The 21,655-nt window shown below is 50.4% G+C and overlaps 9 protein-coding genes across 9 annotated transcripts; 5 read left to right on the forward strand and 4 right to left on the reverse strand.

Annotated features, from left to right (window-relative positions):
• Positions 1-2,193: 2,193 nt before the first annotated feature.
• VFPPC_05911 (snRNP assembly factor) lies at positions 2,194-3,840 on the forward strand (the record flags this gene model as incomplete). Its single annotated transcript, XM_018285027.1, has 1 exon — positions 2,194-3,840. One exon carries the CDS (start codon positions 2,194-2,196, stop codon positions 3,838-3,840), a length of 1,647 nt encoding a protein of 548 aa, XP_018141974.1.
• A 684-nt stretch (positions 3,841-4,524) lies between these two features.
• Positions 4,525-5,610, reverse strand: VFPPC_13924 (eukaryotic translation initiation factor 4E-4; the record flags this gene model as incomplete). The annotated part of the gene is made up of 2 exons (XM_018291696.1): positions 4,525-4,693; positions 4,763-5,610. The coding sequence occupies 2 exons, from the start codon at positions 5,608-5,610 to the stop codon at positions 4,525-4,527; spliced, it is 1,017 nt and encodes a 338-aa protein (XP_018141975.1).
• A 2,500-nt stretch (positions 5,611-8,110) lies between these two features.
• Positions 8,111-8,757, forward strand: VFPPC_05912 (60S ribosomal subunit assembly/export protein loc1; the record flags this gene model as incomplete). Its single annotated transcript, XM_018285028.1, has 2 exons — positions 8,111-8,416; positions 8,476-8,757. 2 exons carry the CDS (start codon positions 8,111-8,113, stop codon positions 8,755-8,757), a joined length of 588 nt encoding a protein of 195 aa, XP_018141976.1.
• Positions 8,758-9,085: 328 nt separating this feature from the next.
• On the reverse strand, positions 9,086-10,679 carry VFPPC_13925 (hydrolase; the record flags this gene model as incomplete). Its single annotated transcript, XM_018291697.1, has 7 exons — positions 9,086-9,226; positions 9,283-9,411; positions 9,462-9,576; positions 9,629-9,743; positions 9,803-9,938; positions 9,991-10,074; positions 10,131-10,679. The coding sequence occupies 7 exons, from the start codon at positions 10,677-10,679 to the stop codon at positions 9,086-9,088; spliced, it is 1,269 nt and encodes a 422-aa protein (XP_018141977.1).
• Positions 10,680-11,742: 1,063 nt separating this feature from the next.
• VFPPC_16237 (LysM domain-containing protein) lies at positions 11,743-12,759 on the reverse strand (the record flags this gene model as incomplete). Its single annotated transcript, XM_018293990.1, has 2 exons — positions 11,743-12,250; positions 12,320-12,759. The coding sequence occupies 2 exons, from the start codon at positions 12,757-12,759 to the stop codon at positions 11,743-11,745; spliced, it is 948 nt and encodes a 315-aa protein (XP_018141978.1).
• A 575-nt stretch (positions 12,760-13,334) lies between these two features.
• Positions 13,335-13,664, reverse strand: VFPPC_17955 (hypothetical protein; the record flags this gene model as incomplete). The annotated part of the gene is made up of 1 exon (XM_022429623.1): positions 13,335-13,664. The coding sequence occupies one exon, from the start codon at positions 13,662-13,664 to the stop codon at positions 13,335-13,337; it is 330 nt and encodes a 109-aa protein (XP_022285323.1).
• A 1,870-nt stretch (positions 13,665-15,534) lies between these two features.
• Positions 15,535-18,737, forward strand: VFPPC_05913 (serine/threonine-protein kinase bur1; the record flags this gene model as incomplete). The annotated part of the gene is made up of 5 exons (XM_022428485.1): positions 15,535-15,598; positions 15,651-16,442; positions 16,511-16,703; positions 16,751-18,463; positions 18,539-18,737. 5 exons carry the CDS (start codon positions 15,535-15,537, stop codon positions 18,735-18,737), a joined length of 2,961 nt encoding a protein of 986 aa, XP_022284290.1.
• Positions 18,738-19,177: 440 nt separating this feature from the next.
• VFPPC_17954 (hypothetical protein) lies at positions 19,178-19,501 on the forward strand (the record flags this gene model as incomplete). Its single annotated transcript, XM_022429622.1, has 1 exon — positions 19,178-19,501. One exon carries the CDS (start codon positions 19,178-19,180, stop codon positions 19,499-19,501), a length of 324 nt encoding a protein of 107 aa, XP_022285324.1.
• Positions 19,502-20,784: 1,283 nt separating this feature from the next.
• On the forward strand, positions 20,785-21,122 carry VFPPC_16238 (hypothetical protein; the record flags this gene model as incomplete). The annotated part of the gene is made up of 2 exons (XM_018293991.1): positions 20,785-20,966; positions 21,062-21,122. 2 exons carry the CDS (start codon positions 20,785-20,787, stop codon positions 21,120-21,122), a joined length of 243 nt encoding a protein of 80 aa, XP_018141980.1.
• Positions 21,123-21,655: the final 533 nt, after the last annotated feature.

Below are 21,655 nucleotides of genomic sequence, written 5' to 3' on the forward strand. Positions count from 1 at the left end.
GACTTATTCCAAGTGGACGCTATTCCGACCGTTCTAGATGTTCTTTTTGTGTTCTAGACCGACCGGTGAGCACAACCGACGGGTCAATTAGCTGCCAGTGAGTGTGTTCAGAGGTTGTTCTCGGCCTGGTGATAAAATACCAATCCCAACACCAAAACCAATATGGCTTGATGCAGGAATTCAACTGCCGCTGCGCTCGGTGTACACCAACATGTCTGGTGGGAAACGTATCAACCACTATTGGAGAAGAAGAAGAAAAAGAAGAAGAAGAAGAAGAAAGAGAGAGAAAGGCAAAAAGACAAAAAGACAAAAAAAAAAACATACAACACCAGGTATTCGCTGGTCGTCACCGACCCAACTACTAATCTAGCGCTCGCCAGATTCTTACGGGAGATCGGACGGGATCCTAAGCTCTGCTGGCGGCTGTGGTCGTATGTATCAGGGAGACTGCTATTTTCACTTGAATCGACGACCTACGTAGATGCTTGGAGCACATATCTACATAATTTTTTAGCAAACATTGAAACATTGAACCAGCGTTGTACATCCCCATGCTGCACCCTTCATAACGACCATGGGCAATAAGAGCATTGGCAAACGCATCTTCTTAACTATCTACATGTCTGCCTACCTAGGTAGGTAAATGATACCTTGGTAGGTTCTTATGCTAGAATACTGCACTCGGTGTTGGGCAGAAATGTATTTACCACTTCTAAGAGACCTCGCTTGACCAAAGTTTGCCGGTTCATGGACAACCAAACGCCTTTTGATACCTTGACAAGCCACTGGATACGTAAATCGTGACGGTTCTTAGCACCGCTCCTAAGTCCATATACGTCAGCTTTTTCTCACCAGACCGTACATTCATGTCGAATAGCGAGAAAAGACATACATTACTCAGGGCTTGGCGAGCCTCATTTTCCTCGGCTATTGCCCTTTGCAAATATTCGTCATCGTAATACGCAATGTTATTTGCAACTTCCCTGTGATAGGATTCTGCCTCCCTCAACTGGCTCTGGAGAAAGGAGCATTCTTCCTCGTGGCCATCGTCCGGGTCATCTCTCTGTTTGATTGCCTTTGTATCTAGGGCGGGCATTGCCAATGCCGTCCCTGCTATGAACGCGAAGATAATCGATGCCTTCATTGTCGTGAGGAGGTGATGTGTAGTAGGCAGATGAAACAAAAGATTGCCGTTGTGGGATATGAAAGCAATAAAGTAAAACGATGACCTGCGGCCCTGGACTGGCCGTTTTATACTTTTTGGAGTACTGGAGAGCACCGTAGGGAAAACGAGTCCGGAATATGATATTGATCCTTCTTCAGTACCATAGATAGGTATGAAGAAGTCTCACAAGCCAGCCGGCCACATCTTTCTCAACATACCATATTTGGGGAAGACTTTACATCACCGCTCGCAGGGTAGGAATTTAGGGTTCTATTTTCAGCATACATATTACGTGACTGACAAGTATTTGACTTGAAGGCGGTTGCAATATGCCTTGTTAATTCGATTGATGGGTGTTTCCGCGTTTCCTCCTAGTTGCTTTACTTCAAGTGGACGCTGCTGTAGGCTCTGTCTGAGGCTTGTTTGGTCCCTCACCGGCCGGTCTAGATGTTTATTCTGTGTTCTAGACCGACTAATGATCAAGTTGGCCAGGTCGATCAGCCGCCAGAGAGTGTATTCGGAGGTAGTGTTTTCGGCCTAGCCAATACCAAGACGGCTTGATGCAGGAATTTGACGATGGCTGGGCTGGTGTTACTCCAAGATATTTATCGGCAAAGGCATCTGTCACAGTTTTAGGGGGATGAGCTCTTTCCATAAAAATGCCAGACATGAAACAACTTAATTCACATTCAAATTTCAGGCACCACCTGTTATGTCAACGCTGTGTGGGAGCCGCATCTTGGTATCCCGTCAAAGTCGCCCGACTCATAGGGTAGTCGACATGAAAGCGCATCAAAATGGCTGCCGCCTCGACAGACGCAGGCCCCACAGTGATGCTGCTTTTGCCTTCAGCCTCGAAACCTCACCTCAAGCTCTCCAATCCTCATAGACTAATGAAACAACAGCCTCGCTAACCACCACCACCGCCCGAACCCATTGTCTCACGGCACAGCTCTCACACCACGCTCAATCGGATAAAGAAGCCATCCATCCCAGTGCAATAGAGTTCCAAAACGCCGCCACCCAACATGGCCAAGCGCCAGGCGTCCGAACCTCTCGACGAGCTGCTGGGCGTAGCATCGCCAGCATCCAAAAAGTCACGTACCGCAGAACTCGAGACACCCCCAAACGAGAATGGAGTCTCCTTTGCCACGCCATCGCACATGGACCAAGTAATCGCCAGTAACAGCGACGAGGACGACTTTGACGACCACACAACAGCCCCAGCCGCACCCTTGCGACAAGCAAACCCGACAGAAGGCTACGACGATCTCTACCTCGACACGATAGACAGACAAGTCCTCGATTTTGACTTTGAAAAGCTCTGCTCCGTCTCGCTGTCCAACATCAATGTCTATGCTTGCTTGGTATGCGGGAGGTATTTCCAAGGCCGGGGACCCAAGTCCCACGCCTACTTTCACGCCCTCGAGGAAGACCACCACGTGTACATCAACCTCGAAACACAAAAAGTATACGTCCTCCCGGAGGGATACGAAGTAAAGAGCAAATCACTAGACGACATCAAATACGTCTCCGACCCGCGATACTCGAAACACGAAGTCATGAACCTCGACCGCGCGACAAACGAGCACCACAAGTCATGGACCCTCTCCGGGAAGGAATACACCCCAGGGTTCGTGGGCATGAACAACATCAAAGAAAACGACTACCTCAACGTCGTTGTCCAAGCGCTCTCCCACGTACCACCGCTACGAAACTACTTCCTCCTCCAAGACTTCACCAAGAACAGCGAACTCGTCAAACGATGCAGCATTCTCTTCCGCAAGATATGGAACCCACGCGCCTTCAAAGCCCAAGTCTCCCCCCACGAACTCCTCCAAGAAATCGCCCTACGCTCCAACAAGCGCTTCACACTCACCACGCAATCCGACCCCGTCGAGTTTCTCTCGTGGTTCCTCAACAACCTCCATCTTGGGCTGGGCGGGAGTAAATCCAAGCCGGGTAGTTCCATGATCCAGCGCACTTTCCAAGGCAAGCTCAAAGTCGAATCGCAAGCCATCACCGCTCGCGCCGATGCCACCGACAGGCTACGCTTCGAAGAAGCCGCCGAAGTAAAGGTCGATATCGTGCGCTTCCTCCTCCTGACGCTCGACCTCCCCGCCGCGCCGCTCTTCCAAGACGAACTCGAAAGAAACATCATCCCGCAGGTTCCCCTCACGACCATCCTGTCCAAATACGACGGCAAGTCAGCGCAAGAGCACCACTCGCAGAGAAAACGCTACCGCCTGCTGCATCCCCTCCCGCCCTACTTAATACTCCATGTAAAGCGCTTCTCGCAAAACAAGTTCGTCTCAGAGCGAAACCCCACAATCGTCACCTTCGACGCTAGAAACCTCGATGTGTCGCCTTACGTGGAGCCAAATCCTGCCGAGTGGCCGCCCTCAGAACCAATTTGGTACGATCTAGTCGCCAATGTTGTGCACGAGGCAGTCCGCACGAGGGAAGACGTAGCAGACAGTGGAGATGAGAAGAAGACGTGGAAGGCACAGGTCAGGGATAGGACAACAGGAGAATGGATCAGCTGTCAGGATTTGTACGTGGAAAAGGTCCAGGGCGAGCTGTTGTACCTCGGCGAGACGTATTTGCAGATATGGGAGAAGCGGAGGGAACCAAAACCAAGTGGGAGTGTCGCCAAGGCAAAGACAAAAGGCTAGTGTAAAGGCAGTTGATACACCAGGCACATTGTAGATTTATGGTATACCATGTCAAGAGGCTACAAATTAATATGACAACATCGCTGTAATATTGAGTTACGCCAGAGTCTGTCCGGTCGCTGAACACATCCGCATTCATGCAACTACTTGATTCTGGCAAATCTTCAGCGAAACATCTCTCCCTAGGTCGCTCATAAGCTATACATATAGTACATCGTCACATGAAACCAATCATAGCTACCCAACCCTTCTGTTGGGCAATATCTCTCTCTTTCTCTTTCCTCATTTCTTCTTTTCTGCTGAGTTTGTTTATCACAAGGGGGTAAAAACAAACAAACAAGACGCATCCCATCCCGTATCCCACCAACCCCAGTATATGCCCTAGCAAATGACTAAATTCACGACGCACCCACACCCTTTCCTACCAGTAGTTTGCCTTTGATATGGAAAACACAAAAATAAAAACTCCAGAGAAGCACAACGAGCAGCCAAAAAGAAGCACGTGGCCAAGAAGAGAAAAAGTGATGAGGCACACCAAGGGGAGGCATGTGATGCAGGTATTTGGCGAGTCGTTCGTCAAAACCTCAGCCTCCTCTTTGTGAGTCACAGATATTGTACAACAAGGAATTCGGAGCTGTGAAGCATCGCGCGGCCGCGAAGGCGGATCAAACGATTTCTCTATTTTTAATCGTGGCTCTGTCGCTGCGTGTGTCGTCTATCACCGCCCTGGTTCTGGCTGGCCTTTTCGCGGCGTTGTTCGTCAATGGCAGTTCTTAGTTGGATACTGCTATCATGCGTCTTGAACTCCACTCGAGTATTTGGAGGAAAGTTGAGGATGTTTTTCATGGTCTCTCTGTAAGCAAGGTTTAATTAGCCATGAGAAGGAGGTTGAATGTCGACATTCCAAAGGGTTTGCTCTTACCGAATTTTCAGCACGCGTCCACCAGCCGTCCGCGTCCAAATACTGAGAATGTCTTCGCCATTGCGCATGCTGAGCACAGCGCCGCAAACATCCTCACCAGCATCACCAAACTGATCGCCGATAAGAGAGAGCAGCAAGTCCTCCCAGTAGCGGTCAGCCACGCCCTTCTTCATCCGCACAACCCACTTTCCGCCTTTTCGATTCACCTCGTCCTCCCAGATGGGTCGAATATCCTTCTTGAATAGATGATAGTCTGACACGACCGGCAGGCTGGATGGTCTCTTCAGGTGAGAATAAATCTGCCAAAAATCCTCGGCGGTCTGCACGGTAGCAATTCCATGCAAGGTGTTCTCGTACTCGATGAAGCCATGTGCTTTGGAGATGGGAGGGCGGTACCAAAAGGACCACGCATCTTTCAGCGCGTGTGTTTTGGAAGCTGCCGTGGACGAGGCCTTATTTTCGGCAATGGATGCCATACTGGGTGCTTTCCCGATGACTGCTTTGCTGCTATCCTTCACGGGAGCATTCTTGGCCATAGCAGACCCCATTGCCGTGTCGAAGGGATTTCCGCCGGATTTGGGCGTTTTGGCCGAGCCAAACGATGCGAAAGCACCCGAGCCCAATCCAAAAGCGCTGGAAGCACCGCTGGTGGGAGATACTAGGCCGCCGCCTGGAGTGTTGAAGGGGCTGGCTTTGCCATGCGCTGAGGTGTCGCCACCATGGCGCTTAGAGAAGGACGCATTGCGAGAGGAATCGCCAGCCGATGAGCCGTTGGGACCGTTGGTTGATGTCGTAAGGGACAATTTGCCGGAACTATACGCAACGCAAGAAAAGATACCATTAGACATTGTCATGTTTATCGAGCATGAACGAACATGTAGCTGGGTGGCACGAGGGAGGATTCAGGTAGTATTCGGAACTTACTTTGTGCGACGGTTCCATAGGTTATCCATGAAGACGTAAGTTGTGTCTCGTGTCTAAATGATGCGGCTCGATGTCGGAGAGACACCTCGAAGCGGAGTTGCGAGGGCCAAAGATGGACGCGGAGAGGAAGATATGCGTTGATCTTGTGCGGGAGCGGCGTATGTAGGTTGGAAATGAGCGAACGGCCTCGGATGGTTTCAATCGACAAAGATGCTGGTACAATGCAGTGCAGGAAGACGTCGGAGGAGGCGGCGGCGGTGTTGATGCTGTGATCTGGATACAAGTGTAGGCGCGGATGCAAAGCAACGAGAAAGAATCGACAGGGCAGCTAAGGGGAAGAAGTGATAGAAACGAGGGTTTGTGCGAGGCGGCAGACGAGTGTGAGTGCTATAGCAGTGTTGTTGGTAATACGTTGTAGCTGGTGGCGCGAGATGTATCGGCAGATGACGAGATGACGTAGATTATGTCAAGAAGATAATATTTGTTATTTGTGAGATGGAGATAGATCGAGGGCAAGACGGTACGCAGGCGAGAATAGCAGGGTGGTCGTTGAGGAATGCGGCGTGGTCTGTGGATCTGGGACTTTTTTTCTGAGAGGGACTTGGGAGACGAGACGAGACGACGGACTGGACGGTGAGGTGGTGTTGTGTTGTGGACGAGTGGACGAGTGGAGTGTGTGGTCAAAGAATTTCTTGGGTCAAGTCGGGTTTGGTGAGGTCAAGAGCAAGTGCAGTCTAGTCAATTGAAACCAGTCAAGTCAGTCCATGACCTTGTCAACTTGACAGTTCAGTCAATGCTCAATCTGGTGCGGCAGGCGAGCATCAGTGGGCTTGAACCACTAGACCAGCCCAGACCAGACACCAGTTGACCACACAGCCCAGGCAGTCCCAGGCACTAAGCCACCAGCTGGGCCAGTCTGGTCTGGTCTATATGTAGACGTGGAGGCCACTGAATAAAACTTGGCGCTGGAGTCAAGCAAGCCACACGCACCAGACCAGAGAGCTGCGGGGGGCTCAAGATCCACATCCACGTTAAATGTCAAGTTCTGCTGCCTGGGCGGATTGCACTTTATACTGGACTCGACTGCATGAATATTGACGGCTAATTGGGTCGGGTCAAAGCCAAGTTGAGAGGTTTCATGCCCTCATGAAGGTTCTGGCCGGGGGCTGTCAAAAACTGACCAGGGGCCAACTGGATGTTTCGAATCAAATGTTCCGTAAAAATGATGAATGACATCTGGATGATGAGGGGCCACTTGGCCAGCTCCAGCTCCCTCCGACACTTGACACCAGACAGAGACACCAGACTTGCCGCGCTTGCCCGTTGCCTTTGTTGACTTGAGCAAGTTGATTGTTCTCATACAATAAAGGCATTGACGTTTCTTGAGCAGGAATTGTCAGCCATATTATACCAAACATCTTGGCTCAAGCATGGCAACTCTGGCCCTTCCTTGGCTCTCGTGGCCTTCTGGCGTTCCTGGCGACTCTGTATTATGTTCCTTATGCTGGCCAGACCAATGACAGCGGTCCCAAGAACTCGGTGGTGGTGTGGTGGTCCCAGCTTTACATCTTTCAATGTTACCTTACCCGTATCCGGCTCGCCGAGCCGCCATCAATTGGCACACACTTGATGTACAGTATCAACGGTCGTCAAAAAGCGAGTTTGCCGAGTATTTCCGGTTCATTGAGAGGTGGCAAAGGAGGATATTGACCCCATGCATGCCCAACCGACTTCCCCACGCTATCGACATGTGGCTGCAACTTGATTTTTGTGGAATCGTGTTGCGAGTGGTCTGGTAGACATGGCATACAAGAGCAGCTACAGTGGTAAGTAATTTGCGGCGGCTTCTTCACATCGTGCCTGTACGCCGAGTCAGCCGCAAGTCTACATGGTGCAGATGCTCGAGGATGGCAACAATGTGGCGTCTTCAATGCTGTGGATGACAGACGAACTTGACCTCAGCCAGTGGTTGAAGAAATGCTTCCATGTGGACGACTGAGGGAACGGATCCAACCAGACTCGTTTTCGTAGGAATAGAACAACTTGAATCTGGTCGCAAAATTGGCTTTACAGCCGATGGCAGAATGTATGCAACAATAGCCAACTTTCAATCAGTCTCAAGGGATGTTTCCGCAGTACACATTGACATGTCAATTTGGAGTTTGCCCTTTTCACCACATGCAGTGACTGACATTTGCAGTCTTCAACATTGAATGTCCAGCTAAGAGCCCCACCAAAGCTGCCACCCTGCCACAGCGTTGTTCCAGTGCAGCGTTCTTATCGCCCCTCGCAAGGCTGGGGCTTATCGCAACAAAAAAAAAAATTTCCCCATATGCGCAACGACTCGCACCAGCGCCATCACCACAAACCGCACATTCATCTCCTGCAACTCTATCAAACCGCCAACCCTCGCGTCCAACCACAATGGCCGCCTCAAAAACACGAACAATAAAAAACAAGCATGCCGCCCCAAAAGGTGCATCTTCCAAAGGCGGCAGCAGCAGTGGCAAACGCTCCGCCACGGACGGCATCTCCAAGTCAAAAAAGCCCAAAGGACCCGTCGTATCGCAACAACTCAAGGAGAAGAATCGCGCGGCGCTTCTAAAAAAGCCCAAGAAGAAGGTATACACGGAGGCGGAACTAGGTATTCCGACATTGAATATGATTACGCCTGTTGGCGTTGTAAAGCCCAAGGGGAAGAAGAAGGGCAAGGTCTTTGTGGACGATGAGGTACGCTTATTCACAGCTACATTACGCTGGCAATTGAACCTTGACTAATAAACGAATAGGAGAGCATGGGAACCATCATGGCCATGGTCCAGGCCGAAAAGAATGGCGAGATCGAATCGAAAATGATCAAGGCTCGACAGATGGAGGAGATCAGAGAGGCGCGCAAGGTTGAGGCCGAGAAGAAGGAGCAGGAGAAGAAATCGAAGCTGGAAGACGCAAAGGACTCTCTGAGGAAGAAGAGAAAGAGAAAGAGTGGCGGGGAGGACGAGGATTCGGTCAAGACGCTCTCGTCGGCAGGCTCGAAGGCGACCAAATCGAAGAAAAAGGTTGCTTTTGCATGAGCAGCTTGGTCAAAAGAGTCTTGGAGACGCTTATACCCGGACACTGGTCTGACATCATGATATTTTGTTGTATTTTGCATCGTTTGGCGCTTGGCGTTGGGGCAAGTCATCAAATGTTTCGGTGGCTTTCGTTGATTGGAAAAGAGTATGTGTCTGAATGGGGGGGGGAAAATACTTGAACATGGAATGCACGGCGCAATGCTTTTCTGCTCCCTTCTATAGTCTTGAGATTTTCTATCCAAATATTTCTAATCTATGTCTATCCTAGGCTATCGTCAACGTAGCCTAGCCCGCCTCCCCAACTCTTGCGTCCCTCTAATGCAGGCAACTAGTCCTCTAATATCTGAAGCTTTCGACGCATTGGGTTGTAGTCTGCGCCGTGTTTTGGATTTTCTGGGGTGGGTGCCCTGGATGGCGTAATACTGTCTAAATCGACTTTGAATGCAAGATGATTCAAAAAGTTGCAAACCTAACGCCAGGATTAGAAACCTGGCGGCGCGCATATTAGGTACACACAAGACTTACTGGCTTGGGATGCCATCGGCCACCACCTAGCTCGAACCAGCACAAGTGCCCGCCCATGGAGGTGGTAATCATGACGGTGTTGGGATTCTGTTTGAACTCTGCATATGGAAGCGCTTCCTTTACAGCAATCTGTGCTCCAGTAAGTATACGCACTAAATATCACCTTAGTGTTGACTTACAGGATCATCGGTGGCTTGAATAGCTACGAAAGGTATCCTAATGTTCAATACGGCATCTGAGGAAGAGGCGTCACGATAGTAAGCATCTTCAGTGGGATATCCCCAAGTCGGGCATCTGAACATTGTCAGCATCTGATGCAGCTATGGCGAGTTCGGGTGTCACATACTGAACCTCGCGGTCGAAATCGTGCAAATAAGTGACCTTTTCAATGGTTGGCAAATCGAGGTCTGTGTATTTCTCCAGAGCATCCTTGTGCGTGCTGATCAAGCCTTTCATAGCGACTAATAACGTCGTTAACAACACTGGTGATGTGATTGTCTGTTTGGGAATAATTACTTACAACCCATGACTCTAAGATATACCTCTTTGCCAATAAATCGGTTTTGGAGCATTTTGCTCGATATTTCCAAGTTAAATGGATTAGAGCAAACCACGGCTCCCTTGAGAAGACAGCTTTCTCCTTCCTCGCCACAGTACTACTGATGGTTAACATGTGAGTATGTAACAATTTTCAGAGCGAGTACTTACATTGGTAAGCATGTTAGCGCCCAAAGAGAAACCAAGACCAAATAGAGGTCGGTTCGGAAACGCCTTTTTCAACCATTTTACCGTCTTCAAATCGTCAGCAATCAGTCACTCACAGAAATACCAGTGCTAATTTCACATACTTGTCGGCAATCCCAGGTAGCTCGAGCATTGTAAAGAACGCCACTGGTAATCTTGCTTCCTGCACAACCCCTCGAATTAACAACACATACTTCCCAGCCGCCGTCACCAAGCAATGGCGCAATCGTATGCCTCAGATAGATCTCATGAGAGCCGCCAGACAGCCCGTGCAAAACGACTAGCATGGGCTTGGAATCATCCGATCCAATGTTGGCAAATTCGTCGTCACTGAAGTATGTAGTCCTTCTTGGTAATGTCTCGTCGGATCCCTCAAAAGGCTGCACAGCAAAGTCGACAGCAAACGTTCCCTTGTACGTCTTGTGGTCAGCGTCGAATACCTTGCGGCGGTAGTATACCGGCGGGCCACTGGGTTTCGTAGCTGTCCACATTGTCTGCAAGTGACCATTAAACAAGAAAGGATTCAAGTGGCATGGCGGTGTAGCTTCTTCAACAATCTTAAGCAAGTCTGTCTCTTTGCCATCCTTCTCCCTTACAGGCCGTGGCGAAGGAGCGTGAGCGAACTCAACCTTGGCATGGCCGAACCACTCCATATCTTGATTGCTTCTCAATTGTCTTGCGCCAACAGTACCCTGAACGACAATGTGATGCCAATGTGATGCCAGCTAGGAAGAAGAGGTGTTGCAGCGAGGGAATGGGCAGTAGAGTTTGGTCGCTTGCGAAGTGTCTGGAGGGGGGCACTGTCTGGTCGCCTAATTTAAATGAAGCCTTGTGCGAGTTGAATTAAGAATAGCATCCACACTATTTTGAAACCACGGAATCTGATTTGAAATGGCAGCACCAAGTCTCAGTAAATATAAGTCACAGGTAAACTTTTTCGGGGCCAAGACATTCTCCGATTCTGCGATTAAAGGAAGAGGTGACGAGTGCATATCGGGATCGGGGTTTTGCCTCGGCACAGCCGCTTGCCCTTTCAAGTTGGTCTCGGTAGTCCCTTCCCTCCCAGGAAGTGCACTAATCCCCGACGGAAAGATAGGGTGGCTTGGCGCTCCTAAGTACTCTGTAACCAAATTTTCACCATAAGGTACATAATTTAACGGTTGCAAGGTGCCACCAGTTCAATCCGTAGAGATTGACCGTGCGGTTTCAGAGAACCCAAGCACTTAGTACCTACCTAGGTACTTAAGTAGGTAATTGACTTGGCCAAGGGCCGTCTTCATGTACTTAACTTGACTCAACTACCAGACGTTTCCTTTCCAGCGCATGCGGCCACTCACCTACAAACATCAGCTAACGTACTTGACCCAGCTGGAGCTCAGGAAGCAGAAGGCGACTTGGATATAGGACCGCAAAATGGCACCACGAACCAAGCTCTTTGGACAGCATAAGATACTGTGCCGTACGGGGTCGCGAAGCGGCAGATGCTTTTCAGAACCACCCGCCAACTTGACAATTACATAGAGCTAAACTTCATATGCCATCCGCATCGCGAGATTCAATCTGGTACTTCCAGTAGCTTTACGTTACAGCACATCTTCCCCTTGTCAGTACCACCAGACATCAAATTTCAGGAGCTAGGCACTGGACCTCCGTGGCCAGATCACGCCAACCAGACTTGGCCCTTATCATCTGATACTTTATGTATCAATTAGCCCCCTATAACTCACCATGGCCGTGGTCACTTGCTTCGTGCTTTTCTGACCGTGGACCCTCCTCTCGCTCCACCTCCTCGATATAGTCATCGCAGTACGCCGGATCCAAGCTCGTCCGCATCCAGAACGCCGCTCCTCTGGCAGCCGCATAAACTGGATGGTTGGAGAGCACCAGCTCGATTTTCGGAGTCGGCTTGCTCTTGGTGGCAAGCTTTTTTATGTCCCCAATCGCTTCACCTACCACGTTGAAAAACTCTGCAGACTCGGCAGCCTCTCCTGCCAAAACGACCATGTAGCTCGTCGGAGGAATGTCACGCCCATGTTTAGAATATTCGATGACGCGTTTGACGAGATATTGTCTGAGACTGTGCCAAAATGCTGCTCCGTTTTTGGCGTTGTCTCTCCGATCAAAACCAAGTTTGGGATCAATTAATCCCATTTTGTTATCACATGAATCGTGGAAGAAGCAGGAAGCAAACTGAAATGAGGTATAGATGGAGTGATAGGTGAAGCTACGAGTTCCTGTATAAGCGCTGTTTGTAAGAGGAATGGCACATCTTTATGGAAAAGTACGCTCTCACCTGATAAGGTACACCACATCATCAGTATAAGGATCCTCATGGGAGGCTTCGGCGCCGTAGCACCAGCGGTCTTGACATATCCTCCTTCCATTTGCTGCAAGCACTGCGTTTGTCTCGCTGATATAGATTGGGTGCATAATGCCTAGAGGCGCTGGTTTCAGGCCGGCAATTCGAAGGGCTTCATTCACCGTGCTGTCACCGGGGCAGTCGTCTTGCCAGAGACGCATCCAAGGCGCCGTGATAGCGACAGTGTTGCGCAAGCCCTGTCCCAGAGCAGCTTCTGACGCATGTCGCAATGATATGATCATCCCAGACAGTATTTCCGCGTCTGGGTCCTCTTGCAAGCCAACGAGTCGTCTTATCAACCTCCAAAGCTTTGGCTTGCGATGTGGCAGCTGGATCGGGCTCCAAGGAATGCGCAGTTGGACTTCTCGTTGCATGAATGCATTATACTTTGAACTTCCCGGTATTTTGGCAAGGTTTATGATGGTTCCATTACTGAGATGTGCAACGGCGGTTCTAGTGGGAGAATTTCTCAAAGGTTGGTATTTGACATCAAAGGGAAAAAATTGATTAGCGGTATCTCACCCGTAAGAATGACCTAGATCGAAACCAACAGCTGGCGAAGGGTCAAATCTAAGCTCAGAGGAAAACCCTCGTCCAAATGAGAGGCAACAGATAAGAACGGACACAGAAAAAGATATGTCAAATGGTGGATGAAGGAGCGCATTTTTTTAATTTATTTTTTGACAGCAACCGGCATGAGCAGATGTATCTACTTAAGAGAGGTGGTGGAGTGAGTAGACCAGAAACAGGATGGACAACTTGATGGGTTGATGTCCCATTTATAGCAGCCTGATCCATCCAACAGCTCACTGGCAGGACGTTTTCACTCAATCCGTACCATGATTTGATGGCAATGGGGAGTACCGGCCAGAGTACATCATTGCCAAGGCCCAAATAGGCAACACTTGAAGTACAACCACTACTCGTTGAACCAAAAGAACGAACTCTCCTACCAGCTTTCCCAAAGCGCCGTGAGAATACGACGAGGAATTGACATTTCGCCCATCACATCCTGTATACATGAATGCCCGTCCCGAAAATCTGGAGAAGCATGAGAAGATACTGGTATTTCTTGAATGTAAGTCGCTTTCCTGCCATTGACTTGACAAAAAGGCGGCATTGTTAGATGGCAAAATATCGATTCGCCAGCATCCATGTCTCGCTTAGCCCCATTCATGATCACTATGCACGCGGCAGGAGGCGCATTGGTTCTACTCTGGTTCAATGTTGGTTGAGTGCAGGCGCGTGCCTTCCCTTCACTTTGACTCGAATCCAGCATAACAATCAATTGATCGTTGTGTGTCTGGGATCATGCGTGCATATGCATATGCAGGTGATTCAGAGACATCTAAGCATTTTGCTCAAGCAGAGTTGCTATCAGTCGCCTCTACAAACTATCGACCAAGTGTATGTTCTGCGTCCAACAAGGGACAAAACATATTTGATTCTTTAGCTCCCGGGTTGGCATAAACACTGGCGTTTGATAGCGGGTCTGCTGTTGAATGAGTCTCCGTCATCACCTAATCCGTGACTGGCCAACATTCGGAAAGACGGAACCTCATTGATCCGCCACAAAGCGCAAATCACGTGATGCAAACCTGAGACTCCGGCTGTGCTTCGTTGGCTCACACACAACGAAGGCTGGTTTTGGGGTCAAACTCCACCCAACTTAGTATCATTCTCACAACCTTGAAGTGGTCGCGATGGAGTGACTGATCTTACTAACCTGGTAGCGTACTCTCAACGCCGAATATTACTCCTCGCTGAGGTTACTGGCGGGCTCACCCGAAAATGCGGTGGCGAGACGACGCCTTGCCGACAGCACAGCAGCGGCTGGAAGGCTCCCGCTACCATGCAAACACCATTGAACCAAAGCCTACATCCATCAAATCTAGGCTGCAACAACACCACAAATCATCCGGAACATGACGCTCTATGCGGAGCATAGCTTGACGATCGACAACTCCTGACCATGCACGTCTGCTCGGCACCCTTCGGCTGCAGAAGTGTCCATGACGAGAGCCATTAGATGCCCCGCTGGCTGTTATTCAGAATATACACGTCCACAGGATGGCCTGGAGGATCATGAGATGACCAAATAATCCTACTTCACAGGGTTAGATCTGGAAGATCTGCGGTAGTAGAGGTTGTCCCGCGTCATGGCCTCGCTACTCTGCCAACTACGTTGATGCGCTTTGTGCATACTTTACAACGCACATATACCAGACATCATTTCTCTGATTGTGTGCTGTCTTGTTTCCGGGAATGTTTCCCCCAACCGCCAAAGCTACCGCAACATGAAGGGTCACCAAGCATGAATTTAGGGTTTCGATTTCAGCTCAAAGCTTACCCTTTCGTGCAACTGGGGGATGTTACTACGGGGAGATGACCACAGGCGTCTCTACACTTGGAAAATTCGGATATACAGCTTGTTTTCTCGGCTTTCACGGCGGCGTTGAAACTGGGCAACAATGGCGGATCTGTTCGCGTGTGGCAATTTTCACCGCCACGCTATTTCATTCATGGCACATTTTGAAAAGAAGAGGGACGGTATTTTCGTAAAATAATCCGAGAGGATTAGTATGTAGTTTCCCATTGTCTTCCCGTTGTGTAGCAACGACGGGAGACACTGGCTCCGTGAGACAAGCATCCCTGGGTGTCGACAACGACTGGTTGACGGGATCCTTTGGCAACATGGCCAAAATTCATGATGGTGGACATATAAACGAAATGTTTGGATGATTTCTGCAAATGGTAACGGCAAACAAGCAGGATGGACGAAATGGCGAGGGTGGCGGCTCTGCTGGGAGTTGGTCCAGTCGCCTGGTGCGGGGGACAGCGAACCAGCTACATGGACCTGGTGGTGATCAATGGGTGTCTGGCTTTTCATAGAGCCCACACGGTAAGATGAAGGAAAATGCAGAGCTCCGAGAATTAAACGCTCGGCCTCCGCATCGTGCTTGACGACTTGCAAATCGTTATTTTTGCTGGTCTTGATGAGCAAGGAGGACTGCCAGAGTACTCAACCACCCTGGTGGACATACGACGCAGGACGACTCGCTAGGCGGGCGGGAGCATCCCCTGTCCGTCGGCTAAGGTGCGGCGATTTATTGGCCATGCACTAAAACTCAAACGGAGTACTCGTCGCCATGAGCAGTCCACCAACTCATTCGCGTCGACGTCGGCATGTTGCCATGAGAGACCCTGGAGGAAGTGATCACGGAGAACGGGCTCGAACTGGTAGAGGAGCATTATCCTCGGATAGACCAGGATCTCCTCCCAGGGCAGCCCGTCGCAGTCCAAGCACCGGGTCTCGCCATCACCATTCTAGCTCACGGCGAAACCACATCTCCTCGAGGGACGAACGCCGTCACTCTCGCGATCGTAGCAAGGACCGTTCGCGACATCACCGGAGTGATTCTCGGCGCCGGGAATCTGAGGTGGAGGATCTTATTCCCCGCTATCGAGCGAAAAAGGCACGACATCGAGACCTTGACAGCGAAAGTCGTCGAAGCCGCAGCCGTGAACGAAATTTGCCCGCATCTCCCTCTTCTTCTTCCAAAAGACACAGGGGACGGAGTCATTCCGCTGAGTCGCCTCACAGAAAGCGATCCAAGCGGGATCACGAATCGCCCCGACCTTCTCGAGATCGGTCCCCAGAAACAGACGCAAGAAGGCATAGGCGACGCTCGTCCCACGAGCGCCATCGTCATCACCATCGGCACAGGTCAAGATCTCCCCGGCGTCACTCTCGTTCTTACCGGTCTCCATCCCCCTCACAAACCTCGCGTTCCAGACGCAAGAGATCGTCAAGATCCCGCTCGCGTTCCCCAGCTCCGAGAGGCTCCGGCCGGCCCAGGTCGAGAGACGCTAGACCCAAAGACCACCGCCCGAAATCACGCAGTCCATCAGCTTCCAGGAGCCGTCAACAAGATTCTTCCCGCCGCCATCGTACCTCATCTCGCTCCGGCCAACCCCACGGAGGCACATCTAGCGGTGCTACTGCGACTGGTGCGGACCGTCGATCTGAGAGGGAAGCGCCGCCAAGGTCCCCAAGGTCGCACAGGGAAGTCAGACGTCAGGCAGAATCTACCGAGCCTCACTATTCCTCTCGTTCCGACATAGAAGACGATATGGCCTCGCGGAGTAGTTATCGAGGAGGATACAGTGCCATCCATAACCACAAGCCACATTATGGAACAGATTCGAGGGGCTACTCCCAGTCTCCTCAGCGTGTTGGCTCCTTTCATAATTCGCAGTCCACGTCACCATATGGAGCAGGTCGCTCAGGGTGGAATGGACAATATACCCCGGAACAGTGAGTCTCCAGCACCTCCCCGTGAAGGCGTTGCTAACCATACCAAGCAAACACCACGCACCTCAATACCACCATGGCCCAGGCCATTACGCCCCTCCTAGTGGTCCGTCAGACCGCTATCACCCCCACCCTCCGCGTTCTCCTCCATACGGGGCTCCCTCTGGCCCGATGAACTCTTATGCTTCTGGTAACCACCGCGGCGGACCCGGGCCTCAAGGAAGCAGTCAGCGAGGGGGTTCCTTTCAAGGCCGGCCAGGCTTCCGCGGGCCTAATACCAAAGCTTGGGGTCCTGGAGATCCAGACTCCTCGTCAAGGTCTCACCTCCAGTCAACAGAGGAATCTGCAACCAGGCTCCAAAGTCCGGGTGCGGGCTCCAAAGCGGATGATGGACCCAAACCTGCGGAGCCGGAGATTGATAGGGAGGACAGGCCGTCGAGACCCAGCGCAGAAGATGATGCCGGAGCTAGGGGAAAACCGGCCGACCCGACAGCAGCAGCTCCATCCCGACCAACGCCCACGGGTCCAGCAGCCGCTCAATCTGGTGCCTCGGGCAAGTTCAGTTTTGCATTCAAAGCATCAACCAAGCCAACACCGACAGCGCCAAAACCCGAGATCTCGCAGAAGTTCAATGCCCCCCCGAAGAAAGATGTCGCTACGAAGGATAATTCAACGGACCGAGAACCTCCTCGTTCTGCGCCAACAGAGCCTGCTTCTGCGAGGCAGAGGATGGAATTTAGAAATCCGCCTCCAGATGGCCCTAAGATGGCGCCCAGAATGCGAAAGGTCAAGAAAGTCATGCGACGACCAAAGCCTCGGCCCACCTTGGAACCAGATTTGGTTGAGTCGGAGTCTGTGTTTTACAGGAAGCCCGGCAACGAATCTGTAGTGGGATCCGGCACATACGGCAAAGTATTCAAGGGCCTCAATGTGTTTACAAAAGGCTTGGTTGCCCTGAAGCGCATTCGTATGGAGGGCGAACGAGACGGGTTCCCCGTTACGGCGGTGAGAGAGATTAAGCTGCTGCAATCACTGCGGCATACAAACATTGTCAATTTGCAGGAGGTCATGGTGGAAAAAAATGACTGCTTCATGGTATTCGAATATCTGTCACACGACTTGACGGGTCTTTTGAACCACCCCACCTTCAAGCTGGAGCCTGCACAAAAGAAGGACTTGGCAAAACAACTGTTCGAGGGGCTTGATTATCTTCACACCCGAGGCGTGCTACATCGAGATATCAAAGCCGCAAATATTCTCGTCAGCAACACCGGAGTTCTCAAGCTGGCGGACTTTGGACTGGCTCGCTTTTATGCCAAGCGACACCAACTGGATTATACCAACCGCGTTATAACCATTTGGTACCGATCTCCGGAGTTGTTATTCGGAGAAACACAATATACTGCCGCCGTGGACGTTTGGAGCGCAGCTTGTGTGATGGTGGAGATATTCAACCGCACGGCCATCTTTCCAGGCGACGGGACCGAGTTGAGTCAACTGGATAAGATATACAGTGTTCTGGGAACGCCAAACCGCCAGGACTGGCCCGGGTTGGTCGACATGGCTTGGTTTGAACTCCTCCGACCGACAGTGAAGCGGAAAAGCGTGTTTTTTGAAAAGTACATTTCGAAACTAACACCAGCAGCTTTCGAGCTGCTGTCATCCATGTTTCAGTACGATCCTGCGAAGCGACCAAGTGCAGCAGAAGCGCTGCAACATGCATATTTCACCACGGAAGAACCCCTACCGAGACAGGCAGTAGAGTATGTCTAACCATTTGCTGTGGAGTCCAATCCCCATCTTTATCAGGAATACTAAAGCTGACTTTTGCATTACAGACTGGCCGAAATCGACGGTGACTGGCATGAATTCGAGTCAAAGGCACTTCGTAAAGAGAATGAGCGCCGGGAGAGGGAAGCACGAAAAGTGGCGACAAAAGAGGCACCCCGTGAAAGGCAGAAGAAGCGGGCGCCAGAAGAGGGCAGTGATCGAGAACGAGAGGCGAAGCGACTGCATGTTGGATCAACAGAGACATGATTTGGCGGTGGAATCACCCGGCAAACAAAAATAAATGGCATAGAGAGGCTCGGTGGGGGTTCGAATCTGGAGCTTGGAGTCTTGGGCTATAGGAATTATCATTATCCTTATTGATGTCCATGTAGGCTATAGTTGAAATAATGTCTGGAGTCAATAGTGAATGGATGGAGCTTCAAAACGATTGAAGCCACAAAGGTTGGACGAACAAACAGGCTGGACTTTTTCGACATTTGTGTGACAGAAATGGGCCAAGTGAAACATGTCCTGAGTTCTGAGATTGCCGAGGCCGATGTCAGAATTCAAGGACGCTGATCTGTTTGTGATGCGGCCTCAACCATGCTTTGGACTGATTGTCTTTGTCATCCAAATAGATTAATCAACTCGAGACCTTTCGTCTGACCAAGTTCGGTGGTTGCGCATGGTCAAGCTCGTCGTCAGCCATGTTAGCGACATTACGAAGTGAAGTCCTATCAAATCGGCACATTTTACAAATCAGGGCATTAATTACGGCGGCGAATATCACAAAAAATAGATTCCGTTGGCTCTACTCTGTACGGACGCTCCGAAATTGTAGTGTTCTTGCCGCAACCACCAAAATGACCGGAACTCGGCTCATTGCCAACCAACTGACATGGACACACAAACCAGCCTTGGAACCACTTCATTCCACGGCTCCCAAAAAGCCGGTAGAACTCAAGTACAATCCATTTCTCGGGAATAGCTTTGCCGCTCTGAATCAAGAAAATTGTGAATCAAATGGGTAAGCTGGATGGCGGGAGCAGTAACCATGGCGATGTAGATCACTCGGTCTCGACTCTGTGGCCCCGGCCAGAAATAGGACCACGTTTTTTTTGGCGTGCCTGCTGTGACTCTCTGCACGACATTGCGTGAATGAACAGACGGATTATTCCACGGGGGTTCGGGGGAGGGTAAAAGGAGAGGTGTTGGTTCTGGACTGAGAGAGTCTTTTTTTTTTTTTTTTTGATGTCTTTGCCAAGTGTTGGTTGAGACATGCTGGGGCTGAGGCCACATTTAATGGTGGTCAAATTGAGTCTGGTCGAGGCTTTTGGTCTGCCAAGATATGATGGATATGATAGAATGATCTTGGTAGGGGCGCTGTGGCATTTGGTGCGGTGGCCAGTCATGTCCATGTTCAAATGTTGGCTTGACTTGACATGCGTTTGTCTGTGCGTAGATTGTGGTGGTGGCGTGGAAATGGAATTGGCAATGGAAATGTTGAGTTGGACTGGCAGCTACAGAGTAGATTTCGGTGTAAAAATTGAAGTCTTTCCTGAACGTGCTACAGAAGATTCCAGATGGGTTTGCTATACAAGATAAAAAAAAAAAAAAAAAAAAAAAGAATTCAAGGTGCTTTACTCACTTTACTGACTGGTGCCATTGAAGGGAGCAAGCATCCGACGAAAACCTAATCTCTCTCCCGCCTTGACCCTACAAGGACGGTCCAGCTCTGCATGGACTGGGACTGACTGATGCATACTAAGTATCCAGGTAGACATGGATGGTTGGTCCCAGTTGAGACTCCCAGGAGACTCCCAGGATCACTTGATGGCCAATGTCTTACTCTTCAACTGAACCAAACTTACTAAGTATAGCAACATCCAACAGCCTTCAATGCTGCTTTCCTGTGGCAGTACCTGCGTCCTCGGACCACCACCAGTGACCAGACTGGCATGCAAATGTGACAAGAAACTTGGATTCGCTCCTTGGCCCTCCTTGGCCCTCCTTGGCTAAACACACATGGCGCCATCTAGATCGGCTCGCCGCGTCGTCCCCTTCCTTTCCCTCCTCACCTCTCTCCCTCCCATCCCCTCCCATCAACTCACCCAAACGGGAACCATTCAATATATAAAGGGAATGACCCCGACCCTCATCTGATCGACAGTTTCATCATCACACAATAAGTGGACTTGAGCAGATCTCTCTTCTTGCCCACATCATCCCAACAGCTACACCTACACAATACGCATCTTCACCTCTCTTGCAAAAAACTTGCCAAAAACAAACCACGCTCCAAGCAAAAACCACCATGCACGCCATCAGCTTCATCATCGCCTGCCTGGCCACCGCTGCCATGGCCGCACCTGCACCCGCCCCCGTCAGAGACCAACTCTCCGCTCCTCGCGTCAACCCTCGCGCTGAGGAAGCCAACACGAATGAAAAGTACGCCGAGGCTACCTTTGACAACGGCTACGTCCCCAAGATGCCTTGGTAATTCGACTTCAGCCAAAAGATGCGGAGGGTTCGGGCGCCATTCGAGATTTTTGGGGGGGGGGAAGGGGACACGGTACACAATCCCCCCTCAGGAAAGCAACATTGACGAGGGTGGCGGTGGTTGTTCAAGGGATGGAAATGAGGTTGACTTAGATGATGGATGGGTGGAGTGGAGACCGTGTTGATTGATAGACAGCTTCGGTCGATATGACAGGTTGGGTGGCTTGGCGGATGACTTTTTGCATTCCTGCTTCTTCTTTTTGTCTCAGCGTTTTGCGCTTCCTTGGAGGGGACCTTTTGCTTTGTAATGATCATGGTTAAAAATTGTATTAAATTATGCAACAATACAGTACATGAAGTTTTGTGATGCAAATCAAGTGCCGTCTGCTAGTCTGTGGAGGTCCCATCTGGTTGCCGAGATGATGTGCATGCTGATTGGTTCGGTTGGTGCTGCCGATCAAGTATCCTGGATAATATTGCAACCACCGATCGCAGAATGGTTTGCGCGGCGGATGACATAAAATTATGTAGTGTAATATGCACAAGTACGTGAGAAGAATAAACTATAATTCTATAGCAGGCATACCTATATTTTACCAAGTAATGCATCCTGTATTGCTGCAACGATGAGTCAGCCACGTTTTCCCAACATTACATGCCTTCGGGATTTTGAAACTCCCGAGCCA

The sequence above is a fragment of the Pochonia chlamydosporia genome, chromosome 5 (genome assembly GCF_001653235.2).
Source record: "Pochonia chlamydosporia 170 chromosome 5, whole genome shotgun sequence".
In the NCBI taxonomy this organism is placed as follows: Eukaryota; Fungi; Ascomycota; class Sordariomycetes; order Hypocreales; family Clavicipitaceae; genus Pochonia; species Pochonia chlamydosporia.